This window comes from Vanrija pseudolonga, chromosome 6, assembly GCF_020906515.1.
Source record: "Vanrija pseudolonga chromosome 6, complete sequence".
Classification (NCBI taxonomy): domain Eukaryota; kingdom Fungi; phylum Basidiomycota; class Tremellomycetes; order Trichosporonales; family Trichosporonaceae; genus Vanrija; species Vanrija pseudolonga.
Genome location: NC_085854.1, coordinates 2,145,226 through 2,163,275, shown reverse-complemented (window position 1 = coordinate 2,163,275; position 18,050 = coordinate 2,145,226). Strand labels below are relative to the sequence as shown.

At 63.3% G+C, this 18,050-nt stretch overlaps 7 protein-coding genes across 7 annotated transcripts; 3 read left to right on the top strand and 4 right to left on the bottom strand.

The window, feature by feature from the left end:
- The first annotated feature begins 439 nt into the window (after positions 1-439).
- Positions 440-2,137, top strand: tbp1_1 (TATA-box-binding protein). Its single transcript, XM_062775180.1, has 4 exons — positions 440-971; positions 1,056-1,143; positions 1,215-1,674; positions 1,725-2,137. The coding sequence occupies exons 1-4, from the start codon at positions 778-780 to the stop codon at positions 1,742-1,744; spliced, it is 762 nt and encodes a 253-aa protein (XP_062631164.1). The 5' UTR covers positions 440-777; the 3' UTR covers positions 1,745-2,137.
- Positions 2,138-2,797: 660 nt separating this feature from the next.
- all1319 (Putative 2-dehydropantoate 2-reductase) lies at positions 2,798-4,360 on the top strand. Its single transcript, XM_062775179.1, has 5 exons — positions 2,798-3,218; positions 3,262-3,652; positions 3,709-3,961; positions 4,061-4,125; positions 4,243-4,360. Exons 1-5 carry the CDS (start codon positions 2,966-2,968, stop codon positions 4,313-4,315), a joined length of 1,035 nt encoding a protein of 344 aa, XP_062631163.1. The 5' UTR covers positions 2,798-2,965; the 3' UTR covers positions 4,316-4,360.
- Positions 4,361-4,625: 265 nt separating this feature from the next.
- On the bottom strand, positions 4,626-7,034 carry PHT1-9 (putative inorganic phosphate transporter 1-9). Its single transcript, XM_062775178.1, has 2 exons — positions 6,645-7,034; positions 4,626-6,473 (listed from the first exon to the last, which is right to left on the bottom strand). The coding sequence occupies exons 1-2, from the start codon at positions 6,780-6,782 to the stop codon at positions 4,695-4,697; spliced, it is 1,917 nt and encodes a 638-aa protein (XP_062631162.1). The 5' UTR covers positions 6,783-7,034; the 3' UTR covers positions 4,626-4,694.
- A 1,190-nt stretch (positions 7,035-8,224) lies between these two features.
- Positions 8,225-10,720, top strand: oxd (Phenylacetaldoxime dehydratase; the record flags this gene model as incomplete). The annotated part of the gene is made up of 4 exons (XM_062775177.1): positions 8,225-8,320; positions 8,774-8,916; positions 9,078-9,163; positions 9,526-10,720. The coding sequence occupies exons 1-4, from the start codon at positions 8,254-8,256 to the stop codon at positions 10,718-10,720; spliced, it is 1,491 nt and encodes a 496-aa protein (XP_062631161.1). The 5' UTR covers positions 8,225-8,253.
- A 6-nt stretch (positions 10,721-10,726) lies between these two features.
- Positions 10,727-13,525, bottom strand: spaT_2 (Subtilin transport ATP-binding protein SpaT). The gene is made up of 3 exons (XM_062775176.1): positions 12,864-13,525; positions 12,658-12,820; positions 10,727-12,617 (listed from the first exon to the last, which is right to left on the bottom strand). The coding sequence occupies exons 1-3, from the start codon at positions 13,319-13,321 to the stop codon at positions 10,923-10,925; spliced, it is 2,316 nt and encodes a 771-aa protein (XP_062631160.1). The 5' UTR covers positions 13,322-13,525; the 3' UTR covers positions 10,727-10,922.
- A 424-nt stretch (positions 13,526-13,949) lies between these two features.
- LOC62_06G008633 (uncharacterized protein) lies at positions 13,950-15,642 on the bottom strand. Its single transcript, XM_062775175.1, has 4 exons — positions 14,961-15,642; positions 14,753-14,907; positions 14,180-14,701; positions 13,950-14,143 (listed from the first exon to the last, which is right to left on the bottom strand). Exons 1-4 carry the CDS (start codon positions 15,555-15,557, stop codon positions 13,981-13,983), a joined length of 1,437 nt encoding a protein of 478 aa, XP_062631159.1. The 5' UTR covers positions 15,558-15,642; the 3' UTR covers positions 13,950-13,980.
- Positions 15,643-15,946: 304 nt separating this feature from the next.
- gabT_2 (4-aminobutyrate aminotransferase GabT) lies at positions 15,947-17,817 on the bottom strand. Its single transcript, XM_062775174.1, has 2 exons — positions 17,341-17,817; positions 15,947-17,265 (listed from the first exon to the last, which is right to left on the bottom strand). The coding sequence occupies exons 1-2, from the start codon at positions 17,628-17,630 to the stop codon at positions 16,086-16,088; spliced, it is 1,470 nt and encodes a 489-aa protein (XP_062631158.1). The 5' UTR covers positions 17,631-17,817; the 3' UTR covers positions 15,947-16,085.
- Positions 17,818-18,050: the final 233 nt, after the last annotated feature.

Sequence of the window (18,050 nt, the reverse complement as noted above, 5' to 3'; positions counted from 1 at the left end):
GTGCCGCTATTGTACGGCAGCCAGTTCTCGCCAGCGTCCCCCTCGAGCGCCATGGTAGTCACCACCCTCCCATAGTCTGTTGCCACCCTCTTCATGTAGTCTCGCCGTCTCCCACGTCTGAGCCACGCCCTGCAAACCTCGTCGCGACGCTCGTGGCTGCCGTAGTGACCGGCACCTTGTGGTTATACGCCGGCCTCGGAGCGCTGATAACAGTGCCCGGGGGTTGTAGAAGCAGTGCATACTACCGCCTGTTGCATGTACAAGAGCAGTCATAATGTATGCACCCCATGCAGTGAGAATTGCCCCCCAAACAATGGTACAGTTGGCCATTTTTCACTCGTGCCCAGGCTAACAGTCAGTGGTGGGCGCCACAAGCCGGGAGTAAATATATATAAAAGGGGCCAGGCTCTTTCTCTCCCCTCGTCCCCCCGCCGCCGCCGCCGTCGCTGGTCGGCCAACACCCTCTACTCACCCAACTTGGCTCATTTCTCATCAACCAACAAACCCACAGGATCAAGCATCCGCGTGGATTCACACCTAGACTTTGCGCATACACTCCCCCCGCGACCCCGAAGCGTATCGGCACCCGCCCCGACGTCAACGAACGCAGCAGCGCCGGCCCGTCGTCCGCCCTCCTCCCCTGAAAACCAAAACCCGACTGACTCGCCGAGTCTGGCTCGCCTCGCCACCAGCAATCGTCGAGACAAACGACCTGCACTCGCGCGCCGCCCGGCTCCCATCCACCACTCTCGTTACACCACCTAGACACCTAGCATCATGTCCCTCGCGCTCCCTACCGCCGCGGCGTCGTCGACCACGACGACGAGCGACAAGAACACGGTCGCGACGAGCAGCAGCGACAAGGACGCCAAGGACGAGCAGCAGTACGGCAAGACGGGCGCGCCCCCCATCCGCCCCCCAGCGAGCGTGCCCGAGATTACGGCTGTGCAGGGCCTTGTTCCCGTGCTCCAGTGGGTATTGACGCTGTCGTTGTCGTTGGACAGTGGTTGACTGGATGTGTGTGTGTGTGTGTCTGTGTGTGTTTGCGCCTACAGGAACATTGTCGCGACTGTCAACCTCGAGTGCCGTCTCGACCTCAAGACGATTGCGCTGCACGCGCGTAATGCCGAGTACAACCCCAAGGTGAGGGCTGCGGCTACTTGCTGGCGACAGCGACTCGGGTTGAGTGATGCGAGATAACCTAACGTTCGCAGCGTTTCGCCGCCGTGGTCATGCGTATCCGTGACCCCAAGACGACGGCTCTGATCTTCGCGTCGGGCAAGATGGTCGTGACGGGTGCCAAGTCGGAGGACGACTCGCGTCTCGCGTCGCGCAAGTATGCGCGTATCATTCAAAAGCTGGGCTTTGACGCCAAGTTTGCCGAGTTCAAGATCCAGAACATTGTCGGCTCTTGTGACGTCAAGTTCCCTATCCGTCTCGAGGGTCTTGCGTTCAGCCACGGTGCTTTCAGCAGTTATGAGCCAGAGGTGGGTCTGCTGGGGTGCGCATCTAGGCGGCAGCTGACCTCGCAGCTCTTCCCCGGTCTCATCTACCGCATGATCAAGCCCAAGGTCGTGCTCCTCATCTTCGTTTCGGGCAAGATTGTCCTCACTGGCGCCAAGGTGCGCGAGGAGATCTACATGGCCTTCAACCAGATCTACTCTGTGTTGGTCGGTGAGTTGTGCTATTGCTATCATGAGCTTGAGCAGCGCTTACTCCCTCAGAATTCCGCAAGGAGTCGTAGACGGCATCACGACAACGATGCCACCCCCAGATCCCACACCACCACCATCGTACCACTACCACCGCACTTATACCAATCATCTGCATCGTCGCCCGCTCTACAGGCTTCTCGGGGCCCTAGAGCGAGCCCGCCCTGGCTGTTATCGTCTCGTCTTTGGTTGCCGACAATTGAAACCGCGCGCCGCTGCGCCACTGTGAAGACGTCACCGTCGCAACACCACCACCCCCACCAACACGCTCACCCTCCACCACCCTCCCATCCCTGTGTCATCTCCTTATCTCCTCGTGGACACCTCCCCTCCCCTGTAGTTTTAACGCACACACTGGCCCGCGACGTGGCGGGCCGAGTTTCGCTAGCGGCTCGTTGTTTCATGGCATGCAACCGTCATAAAGATGTGGTGGGGGTGAGAAGTTGTAGGTCGTGCGAGCGAGGTGGTGGTGACGTGCTGCGCGTCGCGCGTTGCGATGGCCGAGTTCCGTGCGTCTGGCCTGGATCTAGCAGAGGTACCGACGCAGACTTGACACTGCGCCGCTGCTCGTACAATCAACACCTGATATCCACCCCTCCCCCGGCATGCCGCGGTACCGACCGGCCTGTCGGCGCACGCGACCCACACGCTGCCGCACACGACCACGCAGTATGCATCTCCTAAGCGGCGTACCGCTACACCGACGAGCATGCAAGTTCCAGCACCGGTGCGTGCAAGCTCCGACGCGTCGTCGCGTCGACACGGTCGACACAACGAAAGCAAGAGCGAGAGTTGTCGTGGCGGATGAGACTCGGCCGTGCGGCTGTCCCGTGACTTGGCCAAGCGAACCCAAGCAAGCAAGCACCGTGGAGCGAAGACCATCCTCCAGCCAGCGTGCACGACCGTGCAGGCTGGCGCCCAGCTGGCAGAGTACTTAACCCGCACACACACCCTGCACTGGCTGCGCCCACAGCCCCCCTTGCTCAGCCCGCCAGTTGCCGCCTACATCCAGCTTCACAAGCAATCGCCGCTACAGCCAGCGTCAGCGTGCTTACTTACATATGCTTGTCGCGCCGTCGAGCTTGGCACGAGTCAACCCAGCTGGTGTCGTCGCATATACCCGGTCGGCATCTCGCGGCTACTCGAGCATCACCGGACCGGTGCTCCAGCATAAGTATACACCTCGGTTGCGAGCTCTCCCCTCGGTCTCTGTCACCTCTACATCACGCACCTTTGCATCCAGCAGCACCACCATGACCGCCTCGTCCTCCTCCAAACCCAACGCGCTCCTCTTCGGCCTCGGCTCCATCGGCGGGGTGTACGCCTCCATCCTTGCGCGTTCCGGCGCGGCCGACACGTCGGTCGTCGCGCGCTCAAACTACGCCGCGGTCAAGGACAAGGGGTTCGACCTGCAGTCGGAGAAGTTTGGCGACCACCATCTTGTCTTTGACGGCGTGTACCGCGACACCAAGGAGGCGGCGGCGAGCGGCAAGGTCTTCGACTACGGTGCGTGTCGTGCGGCGTGAGTGAAGCCCCGCTGACGCCGCAGTGCTCTGCGCAAACAAGGCGCTCCTCGACGCCAAGCCCTCCCTCGCCGAGACGCTCGCGCCGGTGATCACACCCAACGTGACGAGCATTGTGCTGCTGCAGAACGGCGTGGGCGCCGAGGCGCCGCTGCACGCCGCGTTCCCCAACACGACCATCATCTCGGCCGTCGTGTGGACCGGCGCGAAAGTGCTGCCCGCGAGCGAGGCCGGCGTGCCCCGCGTGCAGCAGTTCGCGCGCGAGCAGCTGACTATCGGTGTTGACGCCACCCCGGGCCTCGACGCTGCTGTTGAGCGCGCGCGGCTGGCTCGCCTGGTCGAGGTGCTCCAGAAGGGCGGGGGCACGTGTGAGGTCGTCGACGACATCCAGAGCGCGCGCTGGATCAAGGTGGTTTGGTGAGTCGGCCCTGCTCCTGCTCCTGCTCCCTGCTGCAGCTGACGCCGGCGCCCAGGAACTGCGCGTGGAACACGCTCACGACCGTGACCCGCCTGCGCACGAACCACATCTTCGGCTCGTCGCCCGGCGCGGCCGAGTTTGCCGTGCAGCTCATGAGCGAGGTCGTCGCCGTCGCGCGCGCCAAGGGGCTCACGGTGCCCGAGGGCACGGAGCGCGACCTGCTCAAGCAGTGCCAGGCGGTCGGCGGGCCCGGGTTGCCCAGCTCGATGATGTTTGATAATGAGGCTGGAAGGCCCATGGAGGTGGAGGTGAGTCGCGCGAGCGAGGCGAGGCCGCAGGCAGGCCGAGCCGAGCGAGATTACGCTGTGGTCACGCACCGCCAACGACACCACGCTCACACCACCCAGGTCATCCTCGGCACGCCGGTGCGCGAGGGCCAGCGCCTCGGAGTCCCCGTCCCGATCCTTACCACGTGAGTTGAGCCGACTTGACTTCGGGATCATGTGCCGTGGCGTAGAAGACGGCCGCCACGGCACCCACCCCCGACCACCGACCGCCTTCGCACCAGCTAACCCCTACCCACCCACAGCCTCTACACCATCATCAAGGCGCTCGACTGGCGCAATGCCAACCCAGAGACAGCGGCCGCTCCGGGCCCCTAGACTAGCGCTAGCTGTTATCAATTGCCGATGTATTTTTGGATGTGCGCAGCGACTTGTGGCATGTGGCGAATCAACGTGGCAACTAGCTGTATTCAATGTTATTCGGCTTGACGGCATACCCCGGGAGGTTGGTGGGCCTTTTCATGTTGCTATGGGTCGACGTTGGCCGTCAATTGGGCTGGGGGTCGACGAGTGGGGCAAGGGCACGAGGATTGTCACTTTTACGGTATGTCGGAGGTCTTATTTCCTCGGAAACTCGGTCAGTAACCGCCAACTCAAAGGCCTCGAACTCTTTGTCCCCTGCAACAAGTCATTTCTCTATATGATGCATGGCCGCTTCGCGGCCCGATTAGGTCCTGATGCTGTATCTATTATGAATTTACTCGGGGCGGAGGCCAACACGCTTCTCGGCAGTCTGGATCTCGCGCTCGAAGAACGAGTGGGCAGTCGAGGAAAGCTCGTCGTCCTCGTGGGCGGGGATGGCGTCGACACCAGTCTGCTCCTTGACGGCAGCGGCCTGGCGGGCCTCCCACATGACACGGAGCTCCTTGACACGCTGCTGGCGGTCGAGCTCGGGGTCGTAGGCAAGATGACGCTTGAGGATAAAGCGCTCAAACCACGAAAGGTGGCGGGGGTGGACGGCAATACCGTGGTAGTCGCCAGCGCGGCCCTCACGGACAAAGGCCCAGTAGCGGTCCTGCTCACGGAGGTCGAGGCCAGTAACGTCGGGGGTGAAGAGGAGGGTGATGATCCAGCCGGCGAAACCGAACCAGCAGACGATCCAGAACTTGGTGTGGTCCGCAACGTAGTTGTAGATGACGGCGGGGAGGAGAGCACCAATCTTGCCCGAGGCAGCCGAGAGACCGTGGGCGGTGGCACGGACCGAGACGGGGTAGATCTCAGCGGCGAGGAGGAAGGTGGTGCAGTTGGGGCCGAACTGCTGGAAGAACGAAGCGAGGAAGTAGATGGTCTGGAAGCCCTGGATATGCTTCTTGGAGCGGAGCTCGTTGTACCAGATGGCGGGGAGGAGGTAGAGGATACCGCAGCAGAGGAAGCCGATGTACTGCATGCGCTTGCGGCCGTAGAACTTGTGGTCGACGAGGAAGGCGGCGAGGTAGTAACCGACGAGCGAGACACCGACGTTGAGGAGGTTCCAGAGCCAGCCGGTCATGACACCCTTCGCGTTGGGCGAGATGACGGCGATGAACTTGGAGGCGAAGAGCTTGGCACCGTAGAAGAGGAAGTCGGCGGTGAGCCAGTTCATGCAGGTGCCGAAGAGACGGCCACCAAAGTGGGTCGAGACGAGCTTGAGCGACGCGAGGTCGTAGCCCGACTGGTTGACACGAGCGTTCTTCTTGGAGCGGGCGAGGGCAGTCGACGAGTAGACCTGCTTGTAGTAACGGTGGTAGGCCATCCAGAGGGTGAAGGGAAGCATGAAGGCGAACGAGAGACGGAAGACCCACTGGCCCGTCTTCTTCGAGTAAGGGGGGGTCGAGCCACCGTGGAGGATGAGCAGAAGGAGGATGAGGAGACCCTGGTTGAGGAGCTGGCCCCAACCCTGCATAAGGAAGGCAAGAACGACGTTGCGTCCACGGTGGAGCTTGTCGTCAGTCTGCGACGAGCCCGAGGCGGGCTTGTGCTCGAGGGCGGTGGTCGAGGTCATGGGGTACTCGCCGCCGACACCGAGGGTGTAGACGAACTGGGACCAGGCGTAGCAGATGACCCAACCGTTGAGGGTGGTGCCCCACGAAGCGGTAAGCATGACGAGACCGAGAGTCATGACGAGGGCGTCCTGGACAAGACCGACACGACGACCGATCCAGTCACCCTCGATACCGACACCAATCTGACCGCAGATGATACCGATGATCTGGATGTACGAGACACCGGCGACCCAGTTGGCGTCACAGACCGTGTGCTTGGACCAGCACTCGGGCCAGATCGACGAGTAGAGAGACGAGAGGTTACCGATCGAGAAGATGGTGTAGCCCTCGGTGAACATGCCGAAACCGGTCACGACGTAGCGGTCAAAGTAGGCGCGCATGGGCGAGAGGGGGTCCTTCTTGAACATGGCGCCGAGCACCTGGAGCTCGCGCTTGGCCTCGGCGTTGGACTGGGCGTTGACCCACTTCTGGCGCTCGCCGAAGGGGAGGTCGGCCTGGAGGGTAGTGTTAGCGGGGGGCGTGCGGGTGTGTGGAGCGGGGCGGGGCGAGGTAGGCGAGCTGGAGCTAGAGATCCGGCCGGCGACATCGCCGGCACAGACCGCGCAACCAAGCTAGCTCTTCTCGAGGCTTCTGCGAGCTCGGCCCCACCGCCAAAGACGACTCACCCAGTAGGTACCATCAGGCGTGTACGAGTCCTGGGGGCACAGGTCGTTGAAGAGGGGGTGCTCGGTGTGAAAGTCAATGTCACGGGGCCCGGCGTCGGGCAGTCTGTCCGAGTCGTGCAGGTCGGGGGGGAACGACATGGTGTGTGATGAGATGTGGGGGGTGGGGGTGGGCGTGTGGCAGACGGACTACTACAAGGGACCTAGGTCTCTTTTAAGTGCGGTGCGCGTCGTCGGTCGCACAAGGCGTAGTGAGATGGAGAGGACGGGGGAGAGTGCTCTCTGGGCCCGTCTTAAGAGTGTCTGGGAGAGCAGGCAAGGCGAGGCACACGCCAGCCTCGACGCAGGCAAAAAGTCGTTGCGTTGGGCCGTCGTTGCGCCGGCCGGCCGCAGTACAGGCCTCTGTCCGGCAAACATGGCTAGGCCCTACCCCTACGCTGGCGCAGATTTAGCTTCTCGTGTGACCTGCGCACCGGCGAGCGAGGAGGCGTCAGGTGTCAGGCATGTCAAGTCGCCCTGGGGGCTTGCGGGCGGAGCTGGGCTGCATGTGCGGCCGGCGCGCCATGGTCAGGGGCACGCATGCTGCTGCCTGCCGCGAGGCCAGATTGTTCAAGCGATGATGAACGGATTTTGATGGTCGAGGTTGTTGCCGAAAGCAGGATACAGCGTCTGATTGGACGATTAAGCCAACACGTTCGTGACGTTCAGGAACTGCGACAGCCCACCGACCCCCGCGCGCCGCGGCTACACCGATGCTACCTACATGCCAAGACATCTCGAGGACGGTACGTGCATGTATTTGGGTGCTAGCCAAGAGATGTGGTTGCCAGAATCTCGCTGCACGACATGACATTCCAAGCCACGGGAACAAGGATCACCGCTCACACGACCAAGCCGGCTGCAACAAGGCCACTAACCTGCTCGTGTGACCTGTTTAATTGTCTACAGTGTACAGAACAAAGTGTAGTAGTGATCAACGTGCCACTCGTGGCTGCGGATCGAGGTGGGTGCACGTTCACTACTGGATTCGACGCGACGCCAAACACGTTTGTGGCGGGGGGGGTCAGTCGCTGTGGGCACAGTGTGCCCGATACATGGGGGGGGGGTAGGGGGGGTGATGGGAATAGCGAGGTGCTCCGCAGCGCAGTTAGGCGACACTGGTGCTGCTCGCTCGCTCGCTGGGAGGGAGGCACAAATGACGCGTGCGGCGCATGCGGGCGTCGCCCGGGGGGGGGGGAACAGTCGAAAAAATGCAACGGAACCTAATCGTCTCTAATAATAGACGACGTCATCAGCAGCCGGCCATGCCGTTGGATTTTGATTTGGAACGTGCAGCGCGCCATTGACCCATTCCAGAAACGCGCAAATGCGGCAACGGCACCATGGCGGCACCGCAGCAGCATCGCAGCCTCGCTCGCTCGCGCGCTCCAACTGGTGGCGGCCATCATGTACCTCAATCAGAGATCAGACAACCAACGGGCAGCGGCGGCGGTTGCCATTGCCCACCCTCCGCACATCTCCTCCGATCCGACTGCCGCAGCCCTTCTAACCCCCCCTTCGCTCTCGCCAAAATGCCGACCGGGGCGTGGTGCAGGTGGACGCCGTCGTGACGATGGAGAACGTCGGCACGCAGGCTCGGAGCATTCCAGGCCAAGGCGATAGTCTCGGTATGCGGGGAGGTGGGTGGTGTGGTGCACGGAGCTTGGTCGTGTGGGGAGGTCCGAGGTCCGTGTTGGCAAGTGATGGTGCCACGGCTGCGCAAGTGTGCCTCACGCCCCAAGGATGTTGAGAGGCTGGGCGGGCGATCATGGTGCCCCAGTCACACGAGCGGCTGGCAGGCTGTTGTGTGTGTGTGGGCGTGTGTGATGGCCATGGCGAGCAGCAGCATGCACAGCGACGGACATGGCGACGGCGTCGGCGTCGCCGTGAATCAAGCTTGATAATGCCAGGCCGGCGTCGGATCAGACCGGTGATATCGGGCGAGTCGCGTCTCGACATTGCCGGATTTTGGAGCGCCGGAGAGACTCGAGTCCTTGTTTGGTGGTGAGCAAGCATTGACAAAGCGCACAGCGATGATCTTGCCACTGCACTCATCACCACGACCACGCCCACGACGATGACAGCGACGACAGCCCCCCTGCCCGAACCAGACGAGTTCGACGTGCGCGACTACATCCAAGACTATGCCGACGCGAAGCGCCTCACGCCTAGTCGCGCCGAGGAGCTGCTTGAGAAGGCTTTGGCGGTCGAGCAGCCCGCGAGGCCTGATCCCGATGTGAGTGGTGCCGAGCTCGCGCGCAGCGCGAGCGAGGCGTGTAGCCCGACAGCGTCGGTGTGACGCTCTTCGTCATCGCTGTGTCGCGACGCGTCTCGCTGCCACCTGGCAGGGAGGGCAATGGGCCGCCCCCCGCCCCCGAGCCCCGCTGACAAACCCAGGCATGCTGCGGCTCCTCGTGCTGCCCGTGCGTCGAAGACCTGTGGCGCGAAGAGGTGGCCGTGTGGAAGGCGGTCCGGGTGAAGAAGTAGGCGCGCGCCGTTGCCGCACGTAGAGCCAGCCAGCGAGCGGGGCCACTGTTGTACATAGAGAGTGAGTAGCATCGGTGGCTGCACACGCTGACTGGTAGCATTGTCATTGTCATTGCATGCTTGATGTAGATGGTTATTCGCCTGCGAGCTGCGTTGCAGCTACACGCCGCGTTGCTGCAGATCACAGACAGGTCGACGAAGGCAACTTGCTCGCTGACCAAGGCCACCAAACGAAGGTGGAGGTGCACCACCACCATTCCCCACACCGCGGAACTCCTCCGACACCGTGATCCTCATGACCGCCATCACCCCCTCGCGCATGTCGACACCGCGCCATCGCGCATAGCAGCGCACGCAGCCAACACGACATGGCGCAGCATCTTGTGCGTGCCGCGCGCCGCCGGCTCTCGACGAGCACGCCGCCCAGCCCAGCCTCGACAACCACCCCGCCGCCCCGCGCCGCGTCCCTCCTCCGTTCCCCACCAACAGAGCGCATCCTCCCCACCGCGCCAGAATGGACCTACGGCCCCTCGCCCCGCGCCGTGCCGCTGCGCAAGCCCGCCAACTTTGTCCCCGCGGTGCAGCGCTACTCTGCCCTGCTGCCTCCCGACTGCCCCGAGCTCGTCATCGCGCAGTATGGCGTGCAAGCGCCAGCGGGCGACGAGGCGGCGCTCGCGACTTCCCCGCTCATGGCCTGGGTCGATGCCGCGTTCAAGCTGCCGCACGGACCCAGCACGGCCGACCATGCGCGCTTTGTCGATGCGCAGGGCTACACAAACCACGTAGTCACGGGGTACTGGCTGCGTTCGTACGACGACTGGCGAGCCGCGACGGACGGGTGGTGGGCCGCCCCGGACCGGCTGGAGCACGGCGCGCTCGGCGTGTTTCGCGAAGTTGTGCGCGTGCCGCCCGAGCGCTTTGAAAGCATCTACTGGCTCGACTACCCCGGCGGGCTGAGCGCCGACGCCGGGGTCGAGCTGTATCCTACCCCGTACTGCGGGTACTACGGGGCGATGCGCGACCGGCTGGTGGTCAACGACGCGTTGGAGGGCGAGGCAGCGCCGCTTGAGCGGCGGCACGACCGAGGTCATGGCCGTTGGCGCGTGACCCCGCCACACAACACGGCCGTTATCCGCACCGCGCACACCTGGTCCGCGATGGACGAGTCCCAGAAGCTAGACTACGACGCCAAGCTCGCGCCCCCGCTCGCCAGGGGGATGGGGTACCTCCAGGACCATCCCGACGCGTGCTTGAGCCTGCGGTGGGCGACGACGACGGACGCGGAGGGGGAGCTCGTGCCGGAGAAGCATGCCACGGGGTACTTTGCCACGCTGGGCAAGATGGAGGACTGGAGCGAGGGACACAAGACGCACGCGGCTATCTTTTCTGCGGCGGTGGGAAGGTACAAGTTTTACGGGGAGAAGAACCAGCTCCGGACGTGGCACGAGGTGTGTGTCCTCCCCGACGACCGCGAGCAGCTGTTCGAGTACATCGGGTGTCATGCAGACACTGGCCTGTTGCCGTACTTTGACGCCGAGGGTCACGAGGCATAGCTGTGCTGTATGTTGTAATGACTCTGCATGAATTCGAGTCTATGATGCAAGAAGATGGTTACTACAGTGGTGTTATACAGTGACAGGCGCCAGCCGACGCCATTCTATGTTGTTTCTACATTTTGGGGGTGGGTGGGTAGGAGGGTACGAGGCAAGAACAGCGCCGCTCACTCGCAGCCTGCGGCTTCTCGTGGCTCAGCACCTAGTCGTCGCCATCGAACCCGCGGCGCTGAAGCATAAACAGCTCGTGGTACTTGCCCTCGAGCGCCATGAGCTCCGCGTGCGTGCCGTACTCGATGATCCGGCCGTCTGCCACAAACGCAATCTTGTCAGCCCGGCGCACAGTGCTGAACCGGTGCGAGATGAAGATTGTCGTCGCGCGGTGGCCCTCGCGTTGCGAGAGCGAGTGGATGCGGTCAAACAGGTCGGCCTCGGCGCGCGGGTCGAGCGCAGACGACGGCTCGTCAAACACGACCAGGTCGGCGCTGTCGGCGCGCATGAACGCGCGGGCGAGCGCGATACGCTGCCACTGGCCACCCGAAAGCGACAGGCCGTCGTCATCTTCGTCCTCGGCCTCCTTCTGCTCGTCCGTCTTCTCCTCCTCCTTCTCCTCCTCGTCGTCGTCCGTGTCCACATCATCAGCATTGACGTCGTTGTTGTGCTCCGCAGGCGTGCCCCAGGGGTAAAGCCGCTTGTCGAGTGAGCCCGCCTTCTCGAGTACTGGCTCGGCACCGCCACGAACGATAGCCCGCTTGATCGCCTCGTCGTCGTCGAGCCGGGCAATGTCGCCAATGGCGACATTTCCACGCACGCTGAACTGGTACTTGTTGAAGTCCTGGAAGATGGCACTGGTCCTGGCGTGCAGCGTCGACGGGATGTAGTCCTCGAGAGGAATGCCATTGACGAGCAACTCTCCCGAGTGCCGGTGCATGCCCATGAGCGCCTTGACGAGGGTCGTCTTGCCACCGCCGTTGAAACCGACAATGGCGAGAGCCTCTCCAGGATTGATTGTCAGGTTGATGTCGTGGAGCGTAGGCTCGTCGGCGCCGGGGTACGTGAACGAAAGGTTCTTGGCCTCGAGCTTCATTCCACGACGGTCCCGGTGCGTGTCGTAGTCGATCGTCGGCATGTTGTGGGTCTGCATGTCGAGGAGAGCGCAGAATGAGCCAAACCACCAGGTCGCATCCCAGATATCCCGGTAGGTGAGGGACAGCTGCTGCACCTGGCTGAAGAGGGCGACAGCAGTGGCCTGGTGGAGGTTGATTTGACCGAGCGACAGGTTGGTGACGAGAGCCTTGGTGGCGAGGAGGACGTAAACAGAGTTTGTGAGGGCAAGGTTGATCATCGACATGTTGAGCACACTCGACTTGAATGAGTACTCCTTGTGGAGGTCGTGCTCGTCCATTGCTTGCCTGGCACCGTCCCACTGCTCCATGACCCAGTCCTTGAAGCCAAAGAGGATGAGCTCCTGCTTGTAGTCGACCTCGAGGACCACCTCGTTCATGGCGTCGCGGGTGCGGATGCTCTTGACATACTTGGCGTCGTCCCACGAGTCGACTGGCTGGGCGTTGAAGACGTTGGGGAAGAAGCCTAGGATGGTAGGGATGAGGGCCATGCCCATGACCACAAGCGTGCCATAGGAGTTGGACGACTTGACGGTGCGGTACATGAGGTACGACTCACTGCCCACGGCAATGACACCGGAGAGCAGACGGCCAAGACCCTTGACCCAGCTCATGGGACCACCGCCGCCTCCGGCAGACCACGAGTACTCGAGGCCGGCGAACACGCCTCCTTCGAACATGAGGGCCGTGTGGATTGGGTCAGTGAGCTGGGGAATCGTCTCGTCGAGCCTGATGCCGATGTACGTGCGTTCCATGTGGTACGAGACGTAGTTCTGTTGGGTTAGCCAACCTGTACCTTCATCCGCAACCCACCGTCAGGATCTGCTCATTGCGCTGGAAGAAGGTGGAAGAGAGGTTGTCGAGGAGCGCAAGCCCAATGACGGTCGCGGCGGCGGCGGCAGCGACGGGGAAGGCAACAGGGTTACCCTTGAGGCTGTCCTCGACGAGTTCGAGAATCCGGCAGTTGGCCCACAACCTGTGTTGTCAGTGCCGTCCGACCAATCTCTCCCAGCACTTACCTAGCAGCGGGGCCGACACCCTCGAGGACGCGCCAAAGGAGGTGCACACCAAGACGGGGGAGCATGCGCCTGTGCTCTGGCGCGAACACTACCGCGCAGCGGGGCAAGCACGCGCGCACGAGGTCGGCCGCGAGGGCATAGTTTGCGAGCGTCTGGGGACGCTGGCGGCCCTTGGAGCGGTACGTGTCTGGCGCGCGGACGACGCGGCTCTGGAGCCACAGGCGCGCAGTGAGGGGCAGGCCGCGGTGCTTCTCCGCAAGGGTGAAGGTCGCGAAGCGTGCCTCCGTTGGCGCGGCGGCGGGCTGTCGCGCGAGCGACGACGAGAGCGACACGCGGCGCGTGCCGCCGTACCCGTTCACCTGGGGGATGAGGGGCGAGGTGGGCCGCGAGGGCGTGAGTGGGGGTGATGGAGGGAGATTGGGGATCGTGAGGGCGGAGTCGCCCTCCTTGAGGAGCATTGCGGTGTGCGCAAGTTGAGAGGTGAGAGGTGAGGTGGTGAAGAGAAGAGAAAGAGCGGGTTGGTTGATGGGCGCTTTAAAAGTTGTGACTTTTGGGTGGCAAAGTCATCCAAGTCGACTAACCTGCGGTCAGCTGCGGATCCGAGGAGATCCCGCGATTGATCGATTGATGTGCTCGTCGCCCAATCGTTCAGACGATTTGTGACTCGGGACACAAAGTGATGGCCGCAAAACGAGTCAAGCAAACGGCGCGGAACAGGTCACATGCTGTGCATTGCAGAACAGCTCCTAGTTACTAGTCAGCACGGCATGGCATCGCCGCCAGATAGCCAACCAGTGTCGTTGCCGACCGCGCTGCATCGCCCCCCACTGCCACCCTGGTGCCCGCCCGCCGGTTCGGCACCCTGACATGCCGCCGTCGCCGTCACCGAGTTTGCTTCTACGAGCACTGGGAGCAAACTGACTCGTCGATCGTCGACATGCACAAAGGAATGCTCTACGTTTGTCGGAAGCGAAGGTCGCATGCTGGCCGTTGTTGGTCGACTCCTCTCCCATGCCACCATGCCACCGGCGGACGGTTCCGTCCCCTCTTTGCCAGGTCTCCGCCTCACCCAACCCCTTCCCCCAGCCCACACACCCACAAAATGCATACAAGCCCCCTATCCTGTGAACACGCCGGGCGACGCAACCCGCCGGGGCGTAGCGCTCGCGCTCATGCTCGCTGGCCTGGAGCGCGCGCTCCCACGGCGGAATAAGCCGCCGCCGCTGCCAGGCTGCTTGACCTTGGCGGCGTTGGCGATGAGCTCGGAGATCATGCCGTTGCTAGGATGTCAGCCGCGTTCCTTCCTGTCGACTCACTAAGTATCCGAGTCCTGCTTCTGCGCATCCTTGAGCTGGAGGAACCACGCCAGCAGCTCGCTCCCGTCCGCCGTGTGCCGCTCGAGCTCGTCCTGCAGCGCGCGCAGCCGTGCAAGCGGCATGATGCTGAGCGCGTCCTCGTCGAGCCCGCACAGCTCTTCGGCGCGGGGCACGTCGACGATCGGCCGCTCCCCAAGCCCATACTTGCTCCGCTCGGCGTCGCCGTTCGTGTGCGGCGTGGCGCTCGCCGGCGCGCTGCCCCCAAAGCTATCCCGCGCCTTGCCCTTGCCGTTGTTGTTACCGCCTGCGCTCGCCGGCTCGCGCGACGTCGACCGGCGCACCTCGCCCAGCCCCTTGGTGCTGATGTGCAGCGGCGGGAGCGCGGCAAGGCGGTGCGAGTCCACCTCGTCGAGGTTGACGGGCACGCCCATCGAGATCAGGTGGTCGCGGCGCACGCGGGACCGCGTCCAGTCGAGCGGCTTGAGAATCGGCGCCGTCGTGAGCTTGGCGTACGATACACGGCTGGGGCGGGGCGTCAGTGGAGCTGCTGGGGAGACACTTGCCGCAACCCACCTCGACTCGGCAACGAGCACCTGGTGAAGTTCGTCGACGTCGCGCATCGGCTCGTCAGTGAACGCGTCGGCGTCTGGTGCGAGCGGGGACAGAACAGCCGTGATGCGCTCTAGCAGCTCGCGGCGGGGTGGGACTGGACGAAGGGACAGAGCAGACTGGGGAGGGGAGTCAGCGCGTCGTCGTCGACATCTCGCTCCATGCGACTCACCCATGCCTCGAACGCCGGCGCTGGCGGCGCAGCAGGCTCCACGAACCCGCCGTCAAACTCCTGCACGTCGCCAAAGTCTCCAAACCCGTCGTCGTCGCCAAAGCCGGCGTCGAACGCCGCCGAGCTCGGCCCCGCCGCAGCCGGCGCGTCAAAGTCGTCAAAGTCATCGAAGCCGTCGTCCTCGAACCCTCCGCCCGCGGGCGGCGGCGCAAGCGTTGGTGCGGCGGCGTACGGGTCTGGTTCTGGTGCTGATGCCGAGCCAAAGCCCGCGTCGAGGTCGTCGCTGGCAAAGGCGTCGTGAGGTGCTGGCGCTGGCTCTGGCGGCTCTTCTGGCTCGGTGTGCTCCGCGGCCTCGTGTACTGGCGCCGCGTCGGCCTCCTCATTCGCAGTCGTATGTGATGTATCGTGCTCGATCTCCTGGTGCTTGGCCTCGTCGGTATGCTCATGCTCATGCTCCTCTTCCTCGACGAGCGGCGCGCTCACCGCCGCGCTGGCGCCAGCGCCCGTGCTCAGATCGCTCCCCGTCGTCGCGCCATCCTTGGACACCGAGACGCGGGGCGGCGTCGCCGGCGTGTCGGCCCACGGGTCATCGTCCATCGTGTAGTAGTGTGTCGCTGCGGCCGGGGTCGCAAAGTAGGGCTGCTGCGCTGTTGGAGTAGAAGTAGGCGACGGTAGAGACCAGGTGCTGACCGACCAGCTGTTCCAGATCGACCGCCGGCGCGACATGATTGCAGTTGAGGGCGTCCGTCGTCGGGTGATCGCGTGGCACGTGGCACCGATTCGCGTGGCGGCAGCGGGGCCGGAGGGGAAGCAGGAACTGGTTGTTGCGGAGCGGCGTCGTCTCTCACGGCCTTGATGCAGCGATACTGCATGAGCATTCACCTCGCACACTTCGATGCATGGCTTGTGAGCATGGGCCGGCCAAGAGCCGCTGCACGCTCTGACCGCTGAGCTCGTGCACTGCGGCGAAATCGAGCAAAAACTACCTCCAGAAATGCTGTCAAAATATCTGGCCCTCCACCCCGCTACTGTTCTTTGTACACTACATGCAATCCTACAAACAAGCTATGAGAACCCTGCTGCCCAGTGACCCCGCGCCCAGTCTATACGATGTCCTCCTTTTGTTTAACCCTCGCGGGCGACCTCCTCGACGGCGGCGTTGAAGATCTTGAGCGCCTGGGCCATCTCGTCCTTGGTGATGACAAGAGGGGGGATGAAGCGGATCGTGTCGAAGCACGACGTGGTGAGGAGGAGAAGGCCGTTGTCGTGGCACTTCTTCTGGATGCGCTTGCCAATGTCCTTGGGGATGGCAGTGCCGGCAGCGAGGCCCTTGGTGGTGAGGGGGTCGGCCTCGGTGCGGAACTCGACGGCGACCATCAGACCCTGGCCACGGATGTCGGCGACGAGGTGGCCAGTCTTGGGCGAGTCGCGGATAGCGTAGAGGGCGTCAAAGAGCTCCTTGGAACGAGCGTTGACGTTCTCGAGGATGGGCTGGGTCTTGAAGACCTCGGCGACGGCGACGGCGGCAGCGCAGGCAACGGCGTTGCCGGCGTAAGTGCCACCGATCGAGCCGACCTCCTGCTTCTCCATGAGCTCCTTGCGCGAGGCAACGCCCGAGAGGGGGTAGCCGTTGGCGAGGCCCTTGGCGAAGACAAGGACGTCGGGCTTGAAGCCGGGGACGTGCTCAGCGGCGAAGAGCTTGCCGGTACGGCCGAAGCCCGACTGCACCTCGTCGAGGACAAGGAGGATGCCGTGCTTGTCGCAGAACTCGCGGAGGTAGTTAAGCCAGGCGGCAGGGGCAGGGACGTAGCCACCCTCGCCAATGACGGGCTCAATGAAGAGCGCGGCAACGTCGGTGGGAGCAGTCTGGGTCTTGATGAGGAGCTCGAGCTGGTAGATGGCAAGGCGAACGAGCTCGTCCTCGGGGGTCGAGGGGTCAACGCCAAGCGAGTGCCAGTAGGGGAAGGGGGTGGCGTAGACGCCGTTCATGGTGGGGCCAGTGTGCTGGGTGTAGATGGGCTTGGAGCGGGTAATGCCCGAAGCGCCGTGGGTGCGGCCGTGGTACGAGCCGACCATGGCAATGACATTGTTGCGGTTCGTGGCACGCTTGACGAGCTTGAGAGCCATCTCAATGGCCTCGGAACCCGAGTTCCAGAAGAAGAACGTGTCGAGCGACTCGTGGGGCATCATGGGGCGGAGCGCCTCGACAAGCTGGAGGTAGGGGAGCGAGAAGCCGATCGAGCACTGGACGTGCGACACCTGCTGGGCCTGGTGGATGACGGCGGCAGTGACAGCAGGGTGCGAGCTGGGGGAGGGAGGAATGTCAGCTGGATTCCCAGTCCAGACGCCCGCCGACGTCACTACTGCTACTACTACTCACTGGCCGAGGTTGGTGACTCCGATACCGGCGTTGAAGTCGATGAACTCGGCGCCAGTCTCGTCCCAGACCTTGGAGCCCTGTCCCTTGACAATGATGTGGTCATGGAGACGCGAGAGGGCAGGCGTGACGTGCTTGCGCTGCTCGGTGAGGAGCTGGGTGAGGTTTGCGTCGGCGACAGGCATGGCTGCGGGCGGGGGTGGGGGCGTGTTGTGGGTAGCGGTGGCTGGGTGGATGGAGGCGAGGCCACGGACAGTGGGGCGAGCGGAGCGGAGGGTACGGGAGACGAACATTCTGATGATGGCTAGTGGGTCGGTCTGTCCTTTATAGCGTTGGAGCGGCGGCGTCGTCGTCTGGATCGTTGGCACTGGAGAAAAAGGCAAGACAAGGCAGGATCAGGCAGGCAGGCAAGGGCTCTGGGTCTTATGCGTCGGATACAGAGGTGTTGCGCGTTGCGCCGTGGGTGACGGGCGGACGATGTCGAGCCGGGCCAGAGATTACGAGCCGCGACACCAAAAGGTCAGATTTGGGCCAAGAAAGGTCAGATACACTGGCCGGGTATTTGCAACGGGTAATCAGGCAAGGGCAGCAGCAACGGGTATTTTGGATGCTGCGCGTCACACGCTGGCTTGCATGGCTGTGGAGCACCGGGAGAAGTGCGGCACAGCCAGGCAGGGAGTGCAAGCAGCATCGGCATGCAGCGGCCAACCATC

What these genes read in the sequence shown, in the direction of transcription:
- tbp1_1 (XM_062775180.1), top strand. Translation starts at nt 778, where the DNA reads ATGTCCCTCGCGCTCCCTACCGCCGCGGCGTCGTCGACCACGACGACG. An exon ending in GGCCTTGTTCCCGTGCTCCA is followed by an intron (nt 972 to 1,055) that starts GTGGGTATTGAC and finishes TTGCGCCTACAG; the next exon opens with GAACATTGTCGCGACTGTCA. An exon ending in ATGCCGAGTACAACCCCAAG is followed by an intron (nt 1,144 to 1,214) that starts GTGAGGGCTGCG and finishes TAACGTTCGCAG; the next exon opens with CGTTTCGCCGCCGTGGTCAT.
- all1319 (XM_062775179.1), top strand. Translation starts at nt 2,966, where the DNA reads ATGACCGCCTCGTCCTCCTCCAAACCCAACGCGCTCCTCTTCGGCCTC. An exon ending in GAAGGCCCATGGAGGTGGAG is followed by an intron (nt 3,962 to 4,060) that starts GTGAGTCGCGCG and finishes CACACCACCCAG; the next exon opens with GTCATCCTCGGCACGCCGGT. An exon ending in CCCGTCCCGATCCTTACCAC is followed by an intron (nt 4,126 to 4,242) that starts GTGAGTTGAGCC and finishes ACCCACCCACAG; the next exon opens with CCTCTACACCATCATCAAGG.
- PHT1-9 (XM_062775178.1), bottom strand. Translation starts at nt 6,782, where the DNA reads ATGTCGTTCCCCCCCGACCTGCACGACTCGGACAGACTGCCCGACGCC. An exon ending in CGCCTGATGGTACCTACTGG is followed by an intron (nt 6,474 to 6,644) that starts GTGAGTCGTCTT and finishes ACTACCCTCCAG; the next exon opens with GCCGACCTCCCCTTCGGCGA.
- spaT_2 (XM_062775176.1), bottom strand. Translation starts at nt 13,321, where the DNA reads ATGCTCCTCAAGGAGGGCGACTCCGCCCTCACGATCCCCAATCTCCCT. An exon ending in GGTGTCGGCCCCGCTGCTAG is followed by an intron (nt 12,821 to 12,863) that starts GTAAGTGCTGGG and finishes CTGACAACACAG; the next exon opens with GTTGTGGGCCAACTGCCGGA. An exon ending in GCAATGAGCAGATCCTGACG is followed by an intron (nt 12,618 to 12,657) that starts GTGGGTTGCGGA and finishes CTAACCCAACAG; the next exon opens with AACTACGTCTCGTACCACAT.
- LOC62_06G008633 (XM_062775175.1), bottom strand. Translation starts at nt 15,557, where the DNA reads ATGGACGATGACCCGTGGGCCGACACGCCGGCGACGCCGCCCCGCGTC. An exon ending in CGCCGGCGTTCGAGGCATGG is followed by an intron (nt 14,908 to 14,960) that starts GTGAGTCGCATG and finishes TCCCCTCCCCAG; the next exon opens with TCTGCTCTGTCCCTTCGTCC. An exon ending in AAGCAGGACTCGGATACTTA is followed by an intron (nt 14,144 to 14,179) that starts GTGAGTCGACAG and finishes CTGACATCCTAG; the next exon opens with CAACGGCATGATCTCCGAGC.
- gabT_2 (XM_062775174.1), bottom strand. Translation starts at nt 17,630, where the DNA reads ATGTTCGTCTCCCGTACCCTCCGCTCCGCTCGCCCCACTGTCCGTGGC. An exon ending in GGAGTCACCAACCTCGGCCA is followed by an intron (nt 17,266 to 17,340) that starts GTGAGTAGTAGT and finishes TCCCTCCCCCAG; the next exon opens with CTCGCACCCTGCTGTCACTG.